The 22632-nt window shown below is 53.0% G+C and overlaps 1 protein-coding gene across 1 annotated transcript in view; it reads right to left on the bottom strand.

Annotated features, from left to right (window-relative positions):
• LOC122471728 (coronin-7) overlaps positions 1–21591 on the bottom strand; it is a 57126-nt gene extending 35535 nt beyond the window's left edge. Inside the window, exons 1-6 of the mRNA XM_043560688.1 lie at positions 21428–21591; positions 18773–18869; positions 17930–18004; positions 14156–14226; positions 13530–13713; positions 10813–10889 (exon numbers count right to left, since the gene is read on the bottom strand). Coding sequence (XP_043416623.1) covers positions 10813–10889; positions 13530–13713; positions 14156–14226; positions 17930–18004; positions 18773–18869; positions 21428–21487 — 564 coding nt within the window. The 5' untranslated portion in view covers positions 21488–21591. The remainder of the gene's footprint in view (positions 1–10812; positions 10890–13529; positions 13714–14155; positions 14227–17929; positions 18005–18772; positions 18870–21427) is intronic.
• Positions 21592–22632: the final 1041 nt, after the last annotated feature.

Raw genomic sequence — 22632 nt, 5'->3', positions numbered from 1 at the left:
GAGCTGACACATCCTAACCATCACTCAGCATACAGTTACTGACTCAGGTTACCTAAGGGTGGAGATGGGAGTAGATCAAAAGATATGTATGTGTATTGTAATAAAGTACCATACCCTTATAATAAGGACTTTATTCCTGTAGAATAATTGATCTGTGTGTACAAAGGTACGTGCATAGCGGGGCACCTGGGTGGCTCAGTCAGTTAAGTGTCCAACTCTTGATTTCGGCTCAGGTCATGACCTCACTGTCATGAGATCAAGCCCCGCATCAGGCCCTGCACTGACTTTAGAGCCTGCTTGGAATTCTGTCTCCCTGTCTCTCTGCTCCTCCCTCTGTGTACCACGTGTGCACGTGTGCGCTCTCTCTCTCAAAATAAATAACTAAACATTAAAAAACCCTTTAAGAGCCCACAAACATCCATGCATAAAGAACCGGAGAAGAGAAGGAGTAGAACCTGCATTCCCTGCCTACTTAACGCCTTGGCCACGACAAACTATCAAGCACTACAAAGAGGGTGCAGAATAACATACGTGGTGTGATTCTGCTGTGGTAAAAATAAACAAAAATCCGTATCTGACCACATTCCTGTAACTTTTGTGAGCTGGCTAAGCAAGGAGAAAGGTCTTAAACAGTGTGGGCTGTGCATTAAGGCTGGGTGCTGGGGAGGGGGAAGGCGGAGGGTAAGTAGCTTTTACTTTTTTTTCCATCTTAGCACAGTTTCACTTTGTTTCAATCAGCATGGATTCATATTTTCATATTTTGAAAAACAATGAAGCAGCAATAAACTGGAATTTGTAATTAAAAGCATAATACCATTCACATCAGCATCAAAAAATATGAGACACATAGCTATACGTCTAACAAAATACATACCAGATTTATGGGAAGGATACTACAAAACTCTAATGAAAGGAATCAAAGAATTAAATAAACGGAAAAATATTCCACGTTCATGGACAGGAAGACTCAATACCGTCAAGATGTCAGCTCTTCCCAACTTGATCTACAGGTTCAATGAAATCCCAGTAAAAATTCCAGCAACTTATGTTGTGCTTATCGACAAACTGATTCTACAGTTTATATGAACAGGCATAAGATTCAGAATGGCCCAGGCAATACTGAAGGAGACCAAGTGAGTAGGACCAATAGTACCCAACTTTAAAGCTACATTAATCAGACAATGTGGTACTGGCATAAGGATAGACAAATAGATCAAAGGAACAGAACGGAAGGCCCAGAAACAGACCCCCACAAATGTGGGGAATCAAATAGCTATGTCCTGGTTAAGGAGATTAAAGGGAATGAATTGCAAAGCAGAACAGTACTTTCTGGCCTTGCTGAAAACAGCAGACGTGTATCTAGTTAATCTGTATACAGGGGGTGGGTCCTGCCTGGGCTCGGGAATTCCCTAGACCCTGTTATCAACGGGGTATCTTATCTTATTCTCCACCTTGCTTTCAGCATCTGCTCTTTTGTAGTCTTTGGAATGCCATGTTGTTGTTTTTTTGCCCGCTTTCTTGTTTTTTTGTTGTCTTGTTTCTTCTTGTTTTTGTTTTTGTTTTTTTTGCCCGCAGCCACTGGCATACTGCACAATGTTTTCCCTATAGTTATGCCTGATAAATGTGGGAGCCGGGGAGTTGGGAGGGGTGCAGGAAGACTTCCCCTAGCCTCCCTCTCACCTCGTGCTCGGAGTCTTGAGTAATCCTTTCTGCTGTCATCCTCGGCTTTGCTGGACAAAGCCAAAAGCCAAACACACACAAATACAGTCAACTGATTTCTGACAAAGGACTGAAGGCAACACAATTGAGAAAAGACAGTCTTTTCAACAAACAGCACTGGGACAAGTGCACATTCACATGTGAAAAGACTTTACATCTTTTACAAAAACCAACTCAAAATGGATCACAGACCTACATGTGAAATGCAAACTTACAAAAGCTCTAGAAGATAACACAGGAGAAAAATCTAGGTGACTTTGGATTTGGCAATGAAGTTTTAGATACAATATCAAAAGTGTTGGTGTTGCATCTATACAACGTGACCAAAAAAATAAAAAACTGGGTTTCATTAAAATCATAAACTTCTGGTCTATAGAGACACTGATAAGAAAAAGGAAAGGGGCGCCTGGGTGGCGCAGTCGGTTAAGCGTCCGACTTCAGCCAGGTCACGATCTCGCGGTCCGGGAGTTCGAGCCCCGCGTCGGGCTCTGGGCTGATGGCTCAGAGCCTGGAGCCAGTTTCCGATTCTGTGTCTCCCTCTCTCTCTGCCCCTCCCCCATTCATGATCTGTCTCTCTCTGTCCCAAAAATAAATAAACGTTGAAAAAAAAATTTAAAAAAGAAAAAGGAAAGACAAGCCACAGGCTGAAACTACCTGCAAAGCACCTATCTGAGAGAGGACTTGTATCCCAAATACACAACACTTAAAACATTAGAAAAATTTTAAAAAGTAAGATTCTATTTAAAAATAAGAAAATAACCCGAATGAACAAATGGGCAAAAGACCTAAACAAACACCTCATCAGAAAAGATACACACGATGAACAATGAATACAGGAAAACCTGTTTCACATCATGTCTCATTAGGGAATTACAAACTAAAACAAGTTACCACCACACACCTATTAGAATGGCTAAATTTTTTTTTTACAAAATGACAACACCAAATGCTGGAGAGATTAGGGAGCAACAGAAACTCTTACTCATTGCTGATGGGAATGCAAACGTAATAGCCACTTTAGAAGGCAGTCTGGCAGTTTCTTACAAAGCTACAGATAACTCTTAACTGTATGATCCGGCGATTACATTCCTAAGAATTTATCCGAATGAGTTAAGAACGTATGCTGGTATCAACGTTCACGGCACTTTTAAAAGTTGCAAAAAAAAAAATGGAAGCAATCAACAGGTCCCTCAACAGGTGAACAGATGAACTGCGGCACATTCGTACAATGGAATACTATTCCGTGATAAAGAAAAGAAGGAAGAAGCCAAACCATAAAACTCCCAGAAGCATGGGGCGCCTGGGTGGCGCAGTCGGTTGAGCATCCGACTTCAGCCAGGTCACGATCTCGCGGTCCGTGAGTTCGAGCCCCGCGTCGGGCTCTGGGCTGATGGCTCGGAGCCTGGAGCCTGTTTCCGATTCTGTGTCTCCCTCTCTCTCTGCCCCTCCCCCGTTCATGCTCTGTCTCTCTCTGTCCCAAAAATAAATAAACGTTGAAAAAAAAAAAAAAAAAAAAAAAAAAAAAACTCCCAGAAGCAAACGTAGGGGAAAAGCTTCATGACATCGGATTTGGTAATGACTCCTTGCATAGGACACTAAAAGCACAGGGAACCAAAGCCAACAGCAGACAAACAGGACTGCATCAAACTTCTGTTCTTCAAAGGAGACAATCAACAGAGTCAAAAGACAGGTTGCCCTAAGGGATGGGAGAAAATGTTTGCAAATCACAGATCTGGTAAGGGGTTAATATCAAGAATATATTGGGGTGCCTGGGTGGGCTCAGTTGGTTGAGCGTCCGACTTCGGCTCAGGTCATGATCTCACGGTCTGTGAGTTTGAGCCCCGTGTCAGGCTCTGTGCTGACAGCTCAGAGCCTGGAGCCCGTTTCAGATTCAGTGTCTCTCTCTGCCCCTCCCCTGTTCATGCTCTATCTCTCTCTGTCTCAAAAATAAATAAACGTTAAAAAAAAAAAATTAAAAAAAAAAAGAATATATTGAAGGGGCGCCTGTCTGACTCTTGGTTTCCGCTCAGGTCATGACCTCACGGTTTCATGAGTTCGAGCCCCACATGGGCTCTGTGCCGATAGCGCGAAGCCTGCTTGAGGTTCTCCCCCTTTCTCTAATCCTCCCCCACTCGCACTCCCTCTCTCTCAAAATAAATAACTAAATAAACTTAAAAAAATATACATGAAGAACTCCTACAACAACAACAAAATCAAATACCTGTATGTAAAAAATGGGCAAAGGCACCTGGGTGGCTCAGTCAGGTGAGCATCTGCCTTTGACTCAGGTCACGATCTCACAGTTCGTGAGTTGGAGCCTCGCCTCAGGCTTGCTGCGGGGCCTGCTTCGGATACTTCTGTCCCCCTCTCTCTCTGCCCCTCACCCATGTGCGCTTGCTCTCTCTCTCTCTCCTCTCTCAAAAGTAAACATGGTGTAAAGGATTTGAACAGATATTTCTTCGAAGATATACAAATGGCAAACAAGTATATGAAAAGACGTTCACCATCACTAATCATCAGGGAAATGAGGACTAAAACCACACTGAGATACCACCTCACATCCATTAGGAGGCTACTATCAAAGACCCAGGGCCGGGGAGGAAGTGCAAAAGCTGGGAGCCTTGTGCACTGTCGGTGGGAACATAAGACAGTGTGGTCGCTGTGGAAAAGAGAGCTGCAGCTCCTCAAAAAAGTAAAAACAGAATTACCTTATGATCCAACAATTCCACTTCTTAGCGTATACTGAGAGAACCGGGAAGAGGGTCACCAAGAGGGTGCCATGTTCATTATTCACATTATTATTCACAGCACTCACTGCAGCATTATTCACAACAGCCAAGAGGTGGAGGCAGCCCAAGAGCCCACTGACAGATGAGCGGATAAACACAATGTGGTCCCCACATACGATGGGATGGTATTCAGCCTGAAGAAGGACATCCTGTCACATAGCACAACACAGATGAACCTCCAGGACATTAGGGTAAATGAAGTAGGCCAGCCACAAAAGGACAAATCGTCTATGATTCACTTACACGAGGTATTTAAGGTAGCTCAAATCACACACGGGGAACAGAATGGCGGTTACTGAGGGCTAGCGGGGAGAGGGGGCAAAGGGACGTTGTTTAATGGGTATAGAGTTTTGGTTCAGGAGACCTGTTTCACAACAATGTAAATAAACTTAACATTACCGTATATTTAAAAAATGATCAAGGGGCGCCTAGGTGGCTTGTCGGCTAAGCGGCCAACTCTTGATTTCAGCTTAGGTTATGATCTCCCGGTTCGTGGGTTTGAGCCCCACGGTGGGTTCTGCATTGACAGCATGGAGCCTGCCTCGGATCCTCTGTCTCCCTCTCTCTGCCTTTCCCCAACTTACACGTGTTCATGTACACGTGTGCTCTCTCTCTCAAAAGTAAGTGTTAACAAATTTTTTAATGGTTAAGATGGCAAATTTTATGATGTGTTTTTACCACCATAAAGAAGTAGCTCTTCGTCCACAAAAAGCCATGGAGGGCCCACGAGTGCACCTGACTAAGGGAAAGACGCCAATCTGGAAAGGCTGTGTGTTGTATGATTTCAACTACATGACATCCGCAAAAAGGCAAATAACATTTGAGAGACAGCAAAAGAATCAGTGGTTGCCAGCAGTTTGGAGGGGGATGGTGAATGGGTGAAGCACAGGGCACTTTAGGGCGGCGAAGCTATTCTGCACAATGCTGTCACGGTGGGGACGTGATGTCGTGCGTTCGTCAAAACCCCTACAATGCATCATCCAGAGTGAGCCCTCGTGTAAACTGTGACCTTCAGTTCATGCAGCAACAGCGGTTTACCTACAGCAAATGCACCACCCCAACCAACACGAGACCAGACAGGGAGGAGGGACATGAGAACCCCAGGTACCAGGTACTAGCTGCTCAGTTTCTGCCTGGTTCCCACTTGGGTGCTGAGATGAACCTTGAAGGACAGGCAGAGCTTGCATTGGGAAGGGAAAGGTATTCAAAGGAGGTGGAAATGCATGAACAAAAATGTGGAAACAGGAACTTGCTGACACGTGACATGAAGGGGAAGACAAGGTCATGCCAGGAGACCAGACGGTGGGAATGGAGGGGGCAGCGGGTGAGTGCTGGACAAGTGGACAAGTGAACAACAGAGAGGGCCAGGCCCAGGACTTCCTGACATGCTGGCAGGGTCTCAGGGTCCTTGGGTCACTCCTGTCAAAGTTTTCCCAGCCGCAGTTCATAGAGCACTTGCTACGTGCCATGCGGGAACCAGGCCCGACCCCAGGATCAGCCGTGCTGTGCGGCACCACCCACAGCCTTGAGTTCAGGAGGACGCTGTCTAGAGGTGCACAGGACAGAAACAGGCCGAGAGAAGAGCGAACGATGGAGACAAATGGAGAGAGGCACAGACTGACAGAGACAGAGAACAGGGAGAGAAGAGAGAGAGACAGAGAGACAGAGGGACAGAGGACAACCAGAGATCGAGGAGAAACAGGGCAGCGAGAGACACACAATAGGGAGAGACAGCGAGAGACAGAGGATCTTGAGAGACTATGGGCAAGAGAGAATGCCTCTTTGGGGCGCCTGGCTGGCTCAGGCATTTAAGCGTCCAATTCTTGACTCATGACTCAGGTCATGATCTCATGGATGGTGGGTTTGAGCCCCGCGTTGGGCTCTGGGCTGACAGTGAGGAGCCTGCTTGGGATTCTCTCTCTCTGCCCTTCCCCCTCTTGTATTCTCTCTCTCAGAATGAGTAAATAAATTTTATTTATTTACTTTTAAATGTTTATTTATTTTTGAGACAGAGACAGAGATCGTGAGTCAGGGAGGGGCAGAGAGAAAGAAGGGAACAGAGGATCAGAGGCAGGCTCTCTGCTGACAGCAGTGCACCTGACACAGGGATCGAACGCATGAGCCTTGTGACCATGAGATCACGACTTGAGCTGAAGTCAGATGCCCAACAGACTGAGCCACCCAGGCACCCCAATAAATAAACTTCAAAAAGAGAGAGAGAGAGAGAGAAAGTCTCCTGGCAACAGGGGCCACTCCCACCAGGAGCCATGTGGAGAGACAGATGGCCTGGGTTTGGATGCCAACTCCAGCACTTACGGGCTCTGTGACCTGGGCAAACCCCTAAGCCCCGGGTAGGACGAGGACAAGTGATAGCAACACGTCTCACAGGTCAGAGTCTCAATTCTTGCCACATGGGTGCTCCCCAAAGGCAGCTGGGCCACCAAATGCAGGGGGTTCAACACTGGATCCACACCAGGGGTCAGACTTGGCACTGGAGGCTGGCCTGGCCTGCTGGGCCACGGCAGAGGGGGTGGCCCTGGGTGGCCAAGGTGTATGTCCTCACTGGGCTCACAGACACAACCGGACCACATGGAGCGGGATCGCAGCTTGCCTGCCCATCCGTGAGGCCGACACGCCCCCTAGTGGTTGGCTGCATTTCCCTCAGCTGGAGGAGCTGGGAAGAGAACAGGAAGGGGCTTCTGCGGTAAAATCAGGGGTCCTGGGAGGCAGAACCAGACAGCCAGCAGGAGATGGTGTGGAGAGGGGGAAGCCCCGAGAGGAAGGAGAGTGTCCCCCACGCTGTACCCAAATCAGGCAGTCCTGTGTATAAACCTAGAGCCCAGCCTGCAACCCCTGTCTGAGCAGAGCTCCCTCCTGTGGAGGGCAGGCCCCTCACTGGCTCCCCCACGTGCTCAGGACAAACCCACGGACACCTCCTCCTGACCTTCAGTCATGGGGGTGGCCCCTCCCCAGGACCATTTCCCAAAGGTTTTGGCATTTCAGACCCCCGACCAGGATCTTGAGGGTGCCCCTTGACAGGAGAGGGCAGCAGCAAACTCAGGACCGCGGTGGCCCCCAGCCACCACTGACAGCTCGGAGTGGAGATCACACCCTGTAGGACAGCGTCCCCTCCAGGATGCTGCACCCAGACGCGGCAATGTCAGGTGCTGTGTCCCCACAGGTAGAGCACCCAGGTCCAGGAAAGCAGAGGTGGGCGTGGGGGAGGGCTCTACTCCAGCCACCCATGTGGGGAACCAGTGGTTCCTACTCCACAATCTCAGGCTCCTGGGTCGAGAGGCGCAGGAGAGTTCCATCGGACCGAGCTGTGGCCTCATCACACTCACTCATCCTCAGGAGACAACAGCCTATAGGAAGCTGACTCATCACGCCGACAGGAGGCGGCAGGACACAGAGGGGCATTCTGTGACCGGGTCACTTTTCACCCCCCGACCCCACCATTCAAACTGGAAGGCAAATGGGGCTCAGACCCCTGGGGAGGAGTGCCTGGACAGCTGCACACTTCCTCAGTAAACCCTCTGCTAACTCCCCAGAGCTAACACCCTCCTTCCCACGCTCTAGGCCCTCCTCCCTGCCCTCGGTCACCCAGTCCCATCCCCAGTTCAGCTGGCCTCATACTCGCCCTCGCCCCACCTGCCTCCCTTCGCTGGCAGTCGCCCGCAGCTCCTTTTGCTGGCACTCCTCACCTGGCTGCCTCCTCACATGGCAGGAGCCCTGGGAGACAAGCCTGCATCCTAATCCAACTCTTTGTAGCCTCACAGAAACCAGAAACCACTGTGCTGGGCTGTGAGCTCTGTGGAGGGGAGGGGGGTGTCTCTGACTGCTCCACAGGAAGTGACCCATGTCAAGCCTCTAGACACCTGAAGCTCAGACATCCTACCTGCAACTGGGCTGGGGGCCTGGAGCTGACACGGGGCAGTGGATGCAAGACCGAGAGAAGCCACCTCCCTCCAGGCTGCAGCCTGGACTGGCCTTGTGGGCCGCAGCTCTTAAGTGAAGGACCATCCAAGTCACACCTGCAGGCCATGGGTGGACACTGGCGGGATCCCCCTCACCAGGAAGCCATCCAGCCTTGTGGCCAGAGAGAGCTCTAAGAGAGGTGGCCCCGGCTTGCCCTGAGCCCCACAGCCAGACCCCAGGCAGGCCGGTCCGGGCGAGGGCCGTTAACATCAGAACATTCATACTGGTGGAGACCACACCTGCACCTCCCGTGAGGATGCTGCCCTCATCCGCTCAGGGCCGCTCTGCTACTGGGGAAGCCAAGGCACCTTCCCACTATCCTCTGTCACAGCTGCAGATCTGAGTCCTTCAGGCACCCACTGGAGGAGCTCTAAGGCCAGAGAAGGGCAGGGGCCCAGCGGCAGGGCTTCCGCCTGCGGGACCGGTGCTCCTGCTGCCCCACGTTTCGGATGAGAAGCGGCAGAGCAGCAGGTTCAGAGGGCGGAACAGACACCCAAGTCCCCTCCCAAAGCCCAGGCTGGAACCACAACCTCCACACACAGCCCCAGGACGCTGGCATTACTCCTCTGGAAGACAACTAGGGAAAATGTACCAACCAGCTGACAAACCTTCACAACCTCCAAGCCAGCAATGTCCCTGGTAAAAATCTAGACCCGGGGTGGCGGGTGGGGGGAGAGGGAGCTAAGGCCCTCAGGCCAAGTCAGCCAAATCCAACCCACAACCCGAGATCTGATTCTGCAGATAAAGTTTTACTAGAACGTGGACATGCCCACCATTTACATTTGTCTGTAGCCGCTTCCTTGTTACAAAATGGCACCAACAGAGACAGTGTGGCCTGCAAAACCCAAAGTATGTACCATCTGGTCCTTTACAGAAGTTTGCCGGCCCCTAAGCTTTCTAAGCTAAGAAAGTCACATTGAGGGGCGCCTGGGTGGCTCAGTTGGTTAAGCGTCTGACCTTGGCTCTCACGGTTCGTGAGTTCAAGCCCCATATCAGGCTCTGTGCTGATAGCTCAGAGCCTGGAGCCTGCCTTGGATTCTGTGTCTCCCTCTCTCTCTCTCTCTCTGCCTCTTCCTGGCTCATGCGTGTGCTCTCTCTCTCTCTCTTTCCTCCTCTTTCTCAAAAATAAATAGACGTTAAAAAAAATCTTTTTTAAAGTTATGTTGAGCGGCACCTGGATGGCTCAGTCGGCTAGGCGTCCAGCTCTTGGTTTCGGCTCAGGTCATGATCTCACGGATCGTGGGTTCGAGCCCCACGTTGGGCTCTGTGTTAACAGTGCAGAGCCTGCTTTGGATTCTCTCTTATTCCATCTCTCTGCCCTTCCCTAATGTGTATGCACACAGTCTCTCAAAATGAATAAATAATCTTAAATTTTTTTTTAAGAAAGTCACATTGCAAACAAAAAACAAAACTCCCCAAAAGATCTGTATGTAAATATATTCAGATGTTACAACTTGTAATAGCATAACTCAAGTGAACTCGTAAATCTGAATGATAGAATATTTTCTGCGATGTTCATTCAATTACTGATGAACTGGAAAACATACATATTACACAGAACGTAAAACACAGGGTAGAGTAACGTGGAGAGTGCGATCTCAACACATACAGGAAAACATGCCTAAGAAAAGTTCAGAGAGAAAGATGTCAAGATGGTGACAGACATCGCCCCTGGCAGGGGAGGATTACAGGTGATTTTTTTTTTTACTTTTCCACTCCTGTCCCAAATTTGTAAAACAGGCACAAACTACGCTCCTCTGGTAACCATAAAGTAAAAACTCCCGGTGGTGACTATCTCCTGCCACTCTCCTCCTTCCCTCCCTCTCGACCTCACTCTGTGAAGAGCTAAGGGCATGCAAATCAGGGCAGAGAGGGCTTCTCATTGGAGGGGGAGGTCACAGCCCCAACCTGTCCAGCTGGTGCTTCTGCCTGTCCCCTCCTCCTCAGCGAGGGAGGCCCCACCTCGCTGTCTCTGGGAAGGGGCGTGCACCAGCGGAGACTGAGCAAGCGAACCACGCCCTGCTGCACGACCACCTTGCCCTCCAGCAGGGGCTGCTTGGGGGCTAGTGGCCCCGCTGACTGCAGAGCACAGGCCAACACCTGGAACTTACTGTCTAATAAACCAAATGGGAAATAAAACTTGACACCAAAAAAACAAAAACAAAAACAAAAACCCACCTGGAAAATGGGTCTTCCAAGAAGGCAGAGAAAAGAATTTTGGAAAGAGGATCTCCCAGGTATGCAGACCCCACATTTTCTCTTTCAGAGAAGCCCTTGGTCCCCCTGGCCCCCCCACAGAGCCAAGTCTCACTGTCCAGCTGCTTACCTTGCACGTCGTGCCCACCAGGGCTCCATCCCGGCTCCAGACAGCACCCTGCACCAGGTCCCCATGGGCCGCCAGCTCTGTAGAGAAGCAGCCAAGGTCAGGAGGGCATCTAGTGTCTCCCCACCCTGCCCTGGGCAATGGGAGCACCAGGGAAGCGGGTGCAGGAGGACCTGGCTGGGGATAACTTCCCACGGCGCAGGCCGGAGCTGCAAGGGCCCCTCTCCTGCAGGAAGAGCACGAGGTGCATGTCCTCCCAGACACGCTGCACTGCACCCGGGACTTCTCCCTTTAGCCCTGCCCTCAGCAGGCCACGCTTGCACTCAAAAACCTTCTGAGGCTCCCTGCTCCTCAGACGGGCTCTCAGCTCCCACCCAGGGTTACTTCCAGTCACTCACCAACACACCCCACCTAAGTGACACCACCCCGTGGCTGAGCCACATTCCCACCTTGGACTCTGCTTGGGCCACCCCTGCTCCTTCCCCAGTGTGACAGTTTTGAAATATGTCCACATAGGCATAGGGGCTCAGTCAGTTAAGCATCCAACTTCGGTTCAGCCCAAGATCTTGCGGTTCATGAGTTCGAGCCCCACATTAGGCTCTGTGCTGACAGCTCAGAACCCGAAGCCTGCTTCAGATTCTGTGTCTACCTCTCTGCCCCTCCTCCACCCTCTCCCTCTCTCTCAAAAATAAATAAACGTTAAAAAATTTTTTTTGAAATACATCCACAAATTTTTTGATGCTCCTCCTATTATAGGTTGAATTGTCTCCCTCACGAAAAGATGCTGGGACGTCTGGCTGGCAATATTGAAAGAGCATGTGACTCTGGATCTTGGGAGTCATGAGTTCGAGCCCCTGTGGGGTGCAGACATTATTTAAAAATAAACTTAAAAAAAAACAAACAAGGATGCTGACATCCTAACCCTCAACACCTGCACTATAACTTTATCTGGAAACAGGGTCTTTGCAGATCAAGTTAAGCTGGTATCATTACGGTGGACCCTAGTCCTATATGACTGGTCTTCATGAAAAGGGAGACGTGGACACAGAATTGGATGTGCACAGAGGGAAGACGATGCGAAGACACGGAGAAGACGCCACGTACAAGCCAAGGGACACCTGAGGCTTTGGACGCAAGGAGAGAGACCCAGACCGTCCACCAGGGGCAGCCAGCCGCCATGCTGTGGGAGCACTCAGGCGGCCCGGGGACAGGCCCCATGGCAAGGACTGAGGCATCCTGCTCATAGCCAGCACCGTGTCCATGAACCCTCTGAGAAGCTGAGCCTCCTGCCCCAGTCACGTCTTCAGATGACGAAGCCAGTGTCTCAACTGTAGCCTCGTAAGAGACCCTTAGCCAGAACCACCCGGCTAAGCAGCTCTCAAATCTTGGACCCTCAGAAACTGTGACATAAACAGATGCTCCTAATTGTTTTAAACCCCTAGGTTTTGTGATCACTTGTTCTGCAGCAGCAGAGGACCACTATGCCAGGGCTTACTGACCCGAGATCAATCCCAGCCCTGCCACCCACTTGCTCCTTGTTCTTGGTCAAGTTGTTTAACCTCATCTGCAACATGCAAGACCCTCAGCACAGTTGCAGCACGAGAGGACCTGAGACGCAGCAGTTACAACTGGGTGACCCCCTAGTGACATCCTGCCTGGTAACCTTCACCTCTGCTCCAAAGGTTAAGCTGGTCTCCTTGACTGTACCAGGAGCTCTCTGTGCATAGTTTATGCTACTGGGGGCCCTTGGTTGGCCCCTGGGTCCCAGCCCCAGAGATGGGGACACCACCTTGGTGTCCCGCCCTGGTCACCCTGCACAGTTCTAGAAGGCAAGGCTGTCCTTTAACTCATTGAGCCTCGCGTCTTTTCCCTAAAAAGGGGATGAGCGTGTCAGGGCCTCGGCAGAAACGACTCAGTGGCATCACCAGAGAACGCCAGGGCTCCGTGGGGGTCACAGTGCAGGGTCGTAACCATTCACTGAGCAATCGGGCTCTAGACTGTCATCATCTACGCGTAGTCTGAATGTTTGTATCACCCTACGAGTTGAAGCCTAACTCCCGCTGTGTTTGGAGGCAGGGCTTGAAAGAGGTGATTAGGTCACAAGGGTGAAGCCTCCCAAACCGGATTAGTACCCCTAAGAAAGGGGCCCTGAGAGTGTCCTCGTCCCTTCCACCACGTGAGGACACACCACCAGGACGACCATCTGTGACCCAGGAAGTGGGTTCTCACCAAACACGGAACCTGCCGGCACCCAGATCTTGGACGTCCAGCCTCCGGAACCACGAGAAATGAGCGCCCCGGCTGTGGTGGTGTGTTAGAGCAGCTGGACTCGGGATGGACTAAGACAGGCTAGGTCGTGAAATCGAGAGAAGCGTGGGGGAAGGGGCTGTAAGAGAGCAAAATCCCCGCCTGGCAGAGAAGCAGCCAGACGTTTGTTTTCAAAATCGAAGTGACATACAGTTCGAGAAATAACAGTATGAGGAAGTTATTTAGACATATGGAAGAAAAACAGCTACATGAAATGAAAACAGATGCCTACAGGAAGTGGGGACGGATGGAGCATGTGTAATACGTCTGCCGGAATCTTACCACCTTTCAAACCACGAACACATGAAACTTTAACACAGATTTTAAAATTCACGTTAGCAAAAACATAAAGCAACGGAGTGCCGTCCAGCCGGGGGGCCGCCCAGGGTGGGCAAGGCCAGCGCGGCCCGTACCTGTGAGGGCCTGCTGCTTGGTTACATCCCAGACCTTCACGGCGGTGCCCGCCGCACTCACCAGGACACCGTCCACGGTGGGGTGGAACTGCAGTACCTCCACCTGGACGCCCTCAGGGCCCAGCACCAGCCCCGGCACCGAGGGCAGCGCCTGGCCAGGGGCCGGTAGTCGCCACAGCTTCACCTACGGGAAACAGCAGGTCGGTGAGCCCAGGGCTGGGGAGAGCCTCCAGCTGGTCTTGCCTAGGGCTGCCCCCAACCCCAGGGGTTGTACCTGGACATAGAGGCTGTGTATCCTGTGTTAGGAAAGCCAGGGTAATCCAGCCCAGGATCATAGGGTGTAATTAGAGGCGGGGGTGGGGGAGACAGGAGCCACGGAGTGGGGCTCTGCTCTGTCTCCTCAATGTCCCACACCACCCCAGCCCTGCTCTCCTTAGGCAGCCAAGCAGCAGAATGGCAAGTCAGGGCCACAGCTTCCAGCAAGCACACAGAAGCTCACGGGAGCTGGTGTAGATCAAGGAACTGAGAATATGGGCTAGCCCAGCCCTGGAGGCCTGTGGAGGGGCTGAGGGCCCTTGAGGGGAGGGGGAGACGCATTGAGCAACTTGTCCAGCAGCTCCACTCACCGTCCTGTCGGCTGAACCCGTGGCCAGAAGAAAGTCATCAAAGGGAGAGAAATCCAAGTCCGTGACCAGGTCTGTGGGAGAGCAACGACTGACATGGGCCTCATGAGAACTCACCAGAACTTTGTTTCCAGCCCAATGTGATGTCTCCCCAAGGCAGAGAACCGCAGCCTAGGGTTTCACACAGGACACCTCGGCCCACACGGTGGCAGGCTGAAAGCCCACAAGGAAAGGCACTTCTGGAAACCCCTGCCTGTGATATACATGCCCCAGAACGGGCAAAGCCCTGCGTCAGGAAGCTAGCAGGATGACAGACACAAAGCTCCTCAAACTACTGAGCACCTGCCTTTGCTCAAAACCCAGAATGCAATGCGGGGTTCAGCACATCAACATGTGAATGAATGCGAGTACCAGCCCTGCTCTGGGCCCACGAGGTATTCACAAACCAGACAGTTGCCACCCAGCCCTAGGAGACCCTCACCACCTCACACACACGTCTCTGCAGACGTGGCAAAACACGGACTGAGCACGCAGGGGGACCCCAAGGTCAGGGGTCAGGACAGCTTCGTGGAGGAGGCACGGGGAGCCCTGGGGAATATGAAGGACCAGAACAGGTTAGAACATCTGGGAGGCAGAGCCTGGATGACGGGCCTAGGCTAGGAGCTCTCTGCTCCTCAGGTCCCACCGGGGCTGACACTTGGCTTGAGGGCACCTGACCCGAGCCTGAGCAGCCAGCTGCTCTCATAAGGCAATTAAACCAGGAAGTGAGGTCTGGTGAAAGGGTGCCTCAGGGACTAGCCTTGGGGGGAGGGCAGCCAGCTGGGAAGGAGCCGTCAGGTCCTAGCCAGGACCCTCCTAAGGCCTGTACATCCAGCTGCTCCTTCAGCTCTGGAAGCTCCCCAGGCTTTCAGTTCTGGAAGCTTTCCTCCAAATCCCTTTTTGGCTAAAGCAAGTTGGAGCTGGCCTCAGTTCCTTGCAATCTAAGAACCTGAACTGCTCAGCTCCGGAAGGCCAGGAGAGGGAGATAGGGGCACGCAGAGTGAGCCACAGCGCAGACAGGAAACCCACAGTTCCTGAAACCAGCAGGGGGTGTGAGCATGATGGCCAGGCTTGCATCACCAGAGCAAGGCGCACGGTGACTTTCCCTGCTACCTGCCGCCCCAGTGGGGTCAAGCAGGTATGCTTTCCTCCTCAGGCCAGAGCCAGACTCCGGGCACCCCGGCCGAAAGAGACAAAGACAAGGAGCAGTGAAGACAAGGACCCTGTGGGACAGCCCTGGCCCAGACTCCTGGAACACTGCCACCCTGCTTGTGGGCTCCACACTGGACAGGGCAGTGGCCAGCGAGAGCCACCTGGCATTCCCAAGGGGATGAGAAGCAGCGACCGGGTCGACCTGAGTGCACAGCTGAGCTGACAGGCCAGTGTTCCGTACGTACATTTACCTCACCGAATCCTCACAACCACCCCTCGGGATGGCACTGTGGCATCATCCCCAAGCAGAGCATGGGGACAGAAAGGTTAAGTAACCAGCCCAGAGTTACACAGCTAAGAAAGGGCCAGGCTCGTGGTTGTGAGGGCAGTTTGGTTTCAGAACCTACATCCTCAGCATACCACCGCACTGCCTCTCCCAAATCGGAGCAAGCACCCAGCCGCCCCACAGCCCAGAACGCAGGACTACTCTCTCAGCGCTTCCCAGCCGTCTGCTCTCCTGGAAGGCCGCTTGGCCTTGAGCCAGGAGGCAGAAAGCACCCCCAAAGGCAGGGAGGCAGCCAGAGGCCAGCCCACCACAGTGCCCCCCACCACCGCACCTAAGAGGACAGAGTGTGCCACTGTCTCCAAAGCAGGTTCTCAGGAGCCAAAGTTATCCCGGGAGCAGTGTGCCAGCAAGGTCAACAGTTGAGGCCGTGGTGAGGCTACCAGCCCTCAGAAGAGGCTTGGTCCAGCTTCTCCTCAAAGCCCTCCCAGTAACGGGGCCTTACAACCTACAGACACCAGCAGCCCGGGGCAGTTCCCCCATGGGTCAAGTGGACCAAGCACACGGGGGTCTCACAAGACCCGGTTCCGAGTCTGGCTCAGCCAACCGCGGTGCCGGTGTTGGCAGGTTCCCGATCTCTTCAAGCCTCAGTTTTCTTAGCTAAAAAACGGTTAAAAATCTACTTCAAAAAGGTGTAAGAGTGGATGAGAAAGCAGACTTCTTCCACGTGTTACAACACAGACGAACCTCAAATCACGAAACTCAGTGAAAGAGGCCAGATTTTAAAGACTACGTGTGGTGTAATTCCATTTATGTCAAGTGTCCAGAAAAGGCTGCGCTGTAGAGCAAAAGCTGGCGAACGTCTTCTGCAAAGGGGGAGGCAGTAACTATCTCAGGGTTTGAGGGCCAGACGGTCTCTGTCACAACTACTCAATTGTGTAGTTGCTGGGAGAAAGCAGTCACAGGCTGAATGTCAATGAAGAGGCGTGACCACGTCCTCACAAGACTATTTACAAAGACAGCAGCTGGCCGGGCAGCGGAGGGAGCTCCAAGACCCTGGCAGCAGGGGCAGGAAGAGGATCCACTGGCACCAGAGGTGGAAATGAAGTAACTGCAAAGGGGCACGAGGACCCTTTGCGGAAACGTCCTAACACTGGGTTACAGATACCTACCTCTGTAACTTTATTTTTTTATTATTATTTTTTTAATGTTTATTTATTTTTGAGACAGAGAGATAGAACATGAACAGGGGAGGAGCAGAGAGAGAGGTAGACACAGAATCTGAAACAGGCTCCAGGCTCTGAGCTGTCAGCACAGAGCCCGACGCGGGGCTCGAACTCACGGACCATGAGATCATGACCTGAGCAGAAGTCGGACGCTTAACCGACCAAGCCACCCAGGCGCCCCTACCTCTGTAACTTTAATAAAAGTAATCACACTATTAACTGAAAACAAGTAATATCAATGGAATATAAATGATACCTCAGTAAAGTTGTAAAGAGCTTTAAGAAAGAATTAGATGAGAAAACATGGACGAGGTTCTTAGTGCATAGACGGCTCCTGACCCATCTTGGCCACCGTCACTCTGTTAGCTGCCGTCATCATCGTCTGGACCTCTATGCTGAGCTGCACACTCAGACTGGGGAGCCAGGGTCAGCCCCATTCTGTCAGCCGAGGTCGCCGGCCAGGCGGCCAGGAACGTCAGCAAGCCAGAGGGACTGGCCCACAGCCTCCGCCGCAGCTGCAGAGGGACAGAGGAGGCAGCTGGGCCAGGGCTGCCGCAGCCCGGGGAGAGCAAGCCGTTCTCTTGGAGTGGGCGGACTGCCAGGCGGGCTGCCGGGCGCCCCCAGAAGCAGCTGCAGCAGACAAAAGCTCTCTTTGTGAGGGCCTGTCTGCAGCCCTGCAGCCCAGCCAGACCCCTCCCTGAAGGGCCCCAAGCAGCCCTGCTGGGGAGGATGGCTGGTGCTGAGGGGTGGCCTCCTGGGTTCCAGGAGAGCACAAGGGGCTAAGAACTCCACAGGGTTGAGTCCTCTATAGTGACTGGGAGCCAGCATCAGCCTGGAGCCTGGGCCGGCCAGTGCATAACCCCCTTTCTCAGCTTAACCACTTGCAGCACTCAGCTTCCCTTCTCTCCACCCAAGTGGAATTCCCAGCCAGGACCCAGCCTTCCAATATGGACACCATCTGCACAAATGCACAGTGAAGACAGCAAGAGGGACTGGGAACCCATGGGACCGTAGGAGTCCCTGCACCCAGGGAGGGAGGAGCAAGTTCCAGACCTCCTGGGTCCAGTTTCCACTCACCTGAATGGCAGCCCAGGTGGGCCACCTGTCTCTTGTCCTCTCCTTGGCCATCCAGAGGCACAATACCCAGCACACCTGTCAAACACACATGGAGGCTCCGACATCAGGCCTGATGGGAACTGTCTGCTGCCCAGGGCTCCCAGAGGACATGAGACCCAAAGCTCAGCCTTGGACCTTCCCAGAGCCTCCACCAATCAAAAGATCATAACCCTCTGGACACAGTCAGTCCAAAGTTAGGTTCTTACCCCCTACAAGAACCTTCTGTGACATCAGATGTACAGAAGACACTGGGGAAAAGGTGGTCTTTTTAGCATTGTGGGTCATACGAGGCCAGCTTAGGGCCACCGGTTGCCCCTTTTCCCAGCTTTACCTGAGAAAGAAGCTATCACTCAAGGGCACCGGGGCCAAAAGACAGGACACAGGTCAGGGCCAATAGCATATGTGAGCCTCTAGAGAAGCCTCTGGACCTTTTACTTATATGAGCTAAAGAGGTACCCGATTTTTGTCAGTTTGAGGTCTGAGTTAACACTAGCAACAAAAAACAAAGGGGACAGTCCCCTCGGTGTCTTCCTGGCCAATCTCTTAAAAACCACAGCCAGGGGGAAAACAAACAAACAAAAACAAACCCACAGCCAGTGTAGTTTATACAAAGTATACACACATGCCCTAATCAAAATCAATCTGATTACTGCACTTGACCAGTTTGTAGGGGTCTAAGGCCCTTCATGGTGCTGACCTCTGAGCCCCATGAGGATCCCCTAAGCCTCCAACCTGAAATGAGTCTGCCCTTCTGCCCCATTCTAATTAGGATGACAATGTATGAATCTATGTCCACCTTCCTACCTGGACGGTCAGAGTTAAACGCAATCAAGTGGCAGCTGGATTTGATATGGTTCCCACACGAGGGTGTGGTTCCTGCTCGAATGTCACCGATCCAGGCCTGAAAATAAAGAATAAGAATTGGGATGGACAGGACTCTGATCGTAACTAAAGCAGGGGGTGGGTTATAATGCAGGGAACTCGACCTTAAAGCTGCACCACTAGAAATGCATTCCTTTAGATCCAACCCTGTCCCCATTCACGCACTCCCTTAGAATATTCAAAATGTTCCTGAAATAATAACCTAAGTCATGGAAGGAACAATTTTGTCTATTAAATCAAATCTCTAATAAGGGTGAGAAGGCTGTCAGAAGTGACCTCAGGCTAAATGAAGTCAAGAAGCCAACTGAACAGTGTGTGTGGTCAGGGGACTGTTTCTGTTAAAAGGGAGAGACAGAAGCAGAGAAAGCAGAAGTGAGCACCTAAGACAGAAGATAGACTCAACTTCCTCCAGGGCACTGCTGAAGGCCTCCACCAAGTACAGGGGGTGTCTCCTACGAGCCCCAGGAGATAACACTCAAGCTCAGAAAGGGGAAGAACCAAGGCCTCTCCACAAAGTCTCATAGAAAGGTGAGCAATGCACCTCCACGAAAAGATGATAATGTTAACACCCCCACAAACGGGGGGCAGAGGAGCACTTTTTCTGAAACTAAGACCAACAAGGCCCACATGTTTTCTCTGTTGGTATCAGAGCACTGTACAACACTCCTGCCTGCTTCCTGACACCCGAGCGGCCTTGTTTTCCAGCCCACCCACCCACAGCATGCCGGAAACCACCCCCATCGTGTAAGTTTCTATTTCAGTGTTCACCTGCCGTGGGTAGAACATTACCTTCTTGCATTATTTTTTCCTCCTGATTCATGTTTACTGTTCAGAGTGATGGGGAATATCTCTGAAAAGGAGAACAGATCACCTGTCCTCCCCTCTCCCTAACCTAAAGTGTTTAAAGCTTTCTCTGTAATCCCTGGTCCCATGCTTGACTGTTTACATTGCTGGACTAAGGCCCACCTGGGACAAGCCCCAAGGCCCATCAAGTATACTCGAGACCCTTTCAAGGAGCGCTGATGGCACTCAGAAAGACGGTATTAATGCAAATCTGAGCCAATCTCTACCCAATGCTCTCCACTTTCAACCTTTTAATGGCTCCCAACCGCACTCAGAAAACACCCAACTGGGGGGGCCTGGGTGGCTCAGTCGGTTAAGCATCTGACTTTGACTCAGGCCATGATCTCACGGTTCGTGGGTTCGAGCCCCGCGTCAGGCTCAGAGCCTGAAGCCTGCTTCAGATTCTGTGTCTCCCACTCTCTGCCCCTCCCCCACCTGTGTTCTGCCTCTCTCTCTCAAAAACGAATAAACGTTTTTAAAAGCTTTTTTTTTTTTTTTTTTTAAAGAAAACCATCCAACTTCTTCCTGTGGTCCTTGAGCTCTGCAGGACGGCTCTGGACTCATGTGACACATCCTGCTTCCCCAACACTGCCCCCCATCCACCCAGGGCTCACCTTCCATTCCTCTGCTAGGCTCTATTCCACCCTACTTTTCTTGTATCTGGCTGCTTCTCACCCTTCTGGTCTCAGCTTAAATGTCACCTCCTCCCTGCAGCTGACCCTGACCACTGTACTGAGAATGACCTCCACGTGGCCATTTAGCTCCTGTGTTCTTCAGGGCACTTACTACAACTTGCAGAGCCCTTGAAGGCCTGTCTGCTTGCTGGCTGTCTCCCTCACAGGGGTGTAGGCAGTACAGAGGAAGGAAAGTGCGGTCGTGTTCACAGTGGTGGTTTCAGGAGCAGAGGGGAAGTACAGAGGAAATATCGTCCAGAGGATGAAAACTGGGCTTCTGCCCCAGGCTACCCTGCTGTGCTTTTGCTCCTGATGGGGTTACTAGAGGTCAGTTCCTAAGCCTTCCAAATAACATTGGGAGCAGCAGACCAGGACTGGCATCATCTCTAAAGCATACCTCTCATCAAGCCGGCTGCCCTTCCGGGGGTCTGAGACGCCCCCTAACACCTGGCTCAGCTCTTCCTCTGGGCTCCACCTCCTTGGGCTTCTCCAGACCCCACCCAGCCCCTGGCAGCATCACCCCAGTAAGAGAAGAGCTGCTCTTGCGCCAGCCACGAGAGAAGGAAGCGCCGGCGGAAGCCCGAGGGAGGGGCGCGCCTCTGTCTGAGGGGCTCCTGTTCTTCAGCTGACACACCCGGACTCGCGGAGGCCAGGGGAGAGAGGCATCCCTTCCACACCCCAGCCCCGGGCAGGGCCGATCGGGGCGGCAGGGAGGAGCTGGTGCCAGCAGCGCCCGGCCGCGGCTCCCCAGTGAGGCCGACCGGAAGCGGAGAAGGCAGGCAGCCTCGCAGGCCTCAGGCCTCCGCCGGGTCGGGCTGGTTACACCAGTTGGGGGTCCCAGGGCGAGGCGGGGGAGCTGGCGAACCGCGGGTCTCTCGAGAGGAGAGAGAGAGACACCGGGTCAGGCAGCGCCGGACTCTGCCCTCCGGGTGCGACGGAACAACCCGGACGCCGGGCCCAGGCCTGAAGGGGGCGCCCCGGGGCAGGAGGGCTCGGGGGTCCCCGCGCGGGTCTGGGGAGGGGGAGGGGCAGGGGCGCGGGTCCTGCGGGCAGGGCTCACCTCGCGTCGGGACGGCCGGGCCTCCATGTGCCGGAACTTGGACACCTTGAAGCGGCTCATGGCGACGGGGACGGCGGCGGGCGCAGCTTCGAAGACCCGGGCGTCGGCTCTCAGGTGCACGGACAGCCAGCCGTGACTCCCGCCGCCTCCCGCCCCGCCCGCGGCCACCCCTCTCGCGGCCACGCCCTGAAACGCCCCCGGCCAATCACAGCCCGCTCCGGCCCGCCTGGCCCCGCCCCCGACCAATCGCCGCAGAGCTGCCCTGTGAGGCCACGCCCCGATGCCGGCGGGCTAGCCGCGCGGGCGAGAAGGTCACGTGCCGCGTGCGGGTCTGGTCGTCCCCGGCTCTGCGGGGCGTGCTCCCAGGCGGGGGGCAGCGTCCAGGTTTTGCAGTCAGGGGTTTGTCACGGGAGGCTCCGGGGTATGCGGGGCGCGGCCGGGGCGGAGAGGTGGCAGACGTGGACCAGCTCCATTTCGGATACTGGGACCGTGCTCAGGACAGAGCAGGCGTTGGCCGCGGTCACACAGCTAACTAGTGGCAGTTGGGGGAGGAACGGGAACCCGGGTCTGAGGCATATCCCAGCCGCGGGGCCCTCTCTAGGCCGGGTGGACTTGAAGGCCGGGCTGGGGCCTTCAGCGTCCCGGCAGTTAGGGCACGTCTTGGCTGCAGGGCGCGACGGGGCAGGACTGACCCCTGCAAGGAAATCAATGTATGATTTACAAATAAACCCAAAGGGAGAAAGATGAGGGAAATGGGGAATACCTTTAATAGCACATGCACCCCACCGGCGGCTTGCTTAGTCCCCGGGTCATTCAGGAAGAAAAGAGAACAAGCTTCATTCCACCTGGGGCCATTCATTCCACAAGCATTTGTTTGCGCTTTGAAAATCGAGTCCATGATTCCAGAACACGCTTTCTGCTTGCTAACAGACAGAACACCTGCTCAGGCGTGTCTGGAAAAGGGACTTTGATCTGAGGAATGTGAATGATTGCCGCGAAAAAAACCTTTCCTAAGCCCATGTTAGAGAACGGCCTAGCTGCCTAGCTGGAGTTACAGGCCTACAGGGTGATTCTGAAGGCTTGGCCTGGTGGAGGGCACCAATGGACCCCACAAATGCAAGTTCCTTTTTACGGTGTTTACAGGTAAACTATGAGGACTAAAAGGCTACTTCCCTGTATCCTACCAAGGGAGTTAAAGAGCCACG

The sequence above is a fragment of the Prionailurus bengalensis genome, chromosome E3 (assembly GCF_016509475.1).
Source record: "Prionailurus bengalensis isolate Pbe53 chromosome E3, Fcat_Pben_1.1_paternal_pri, whole genome shotgun sequence".
NCBI classification, from domain to species: Eukaryota; Metazoa; Chordata; class Mammalia; order Carnivora; family Felidae; genus Prionailurus; species Prionailurus bengalensis.
Note: the sequence above shows the minus strand (reverse complement) of the source record. Positions and strands in the feature narration are given on the sequence as shown.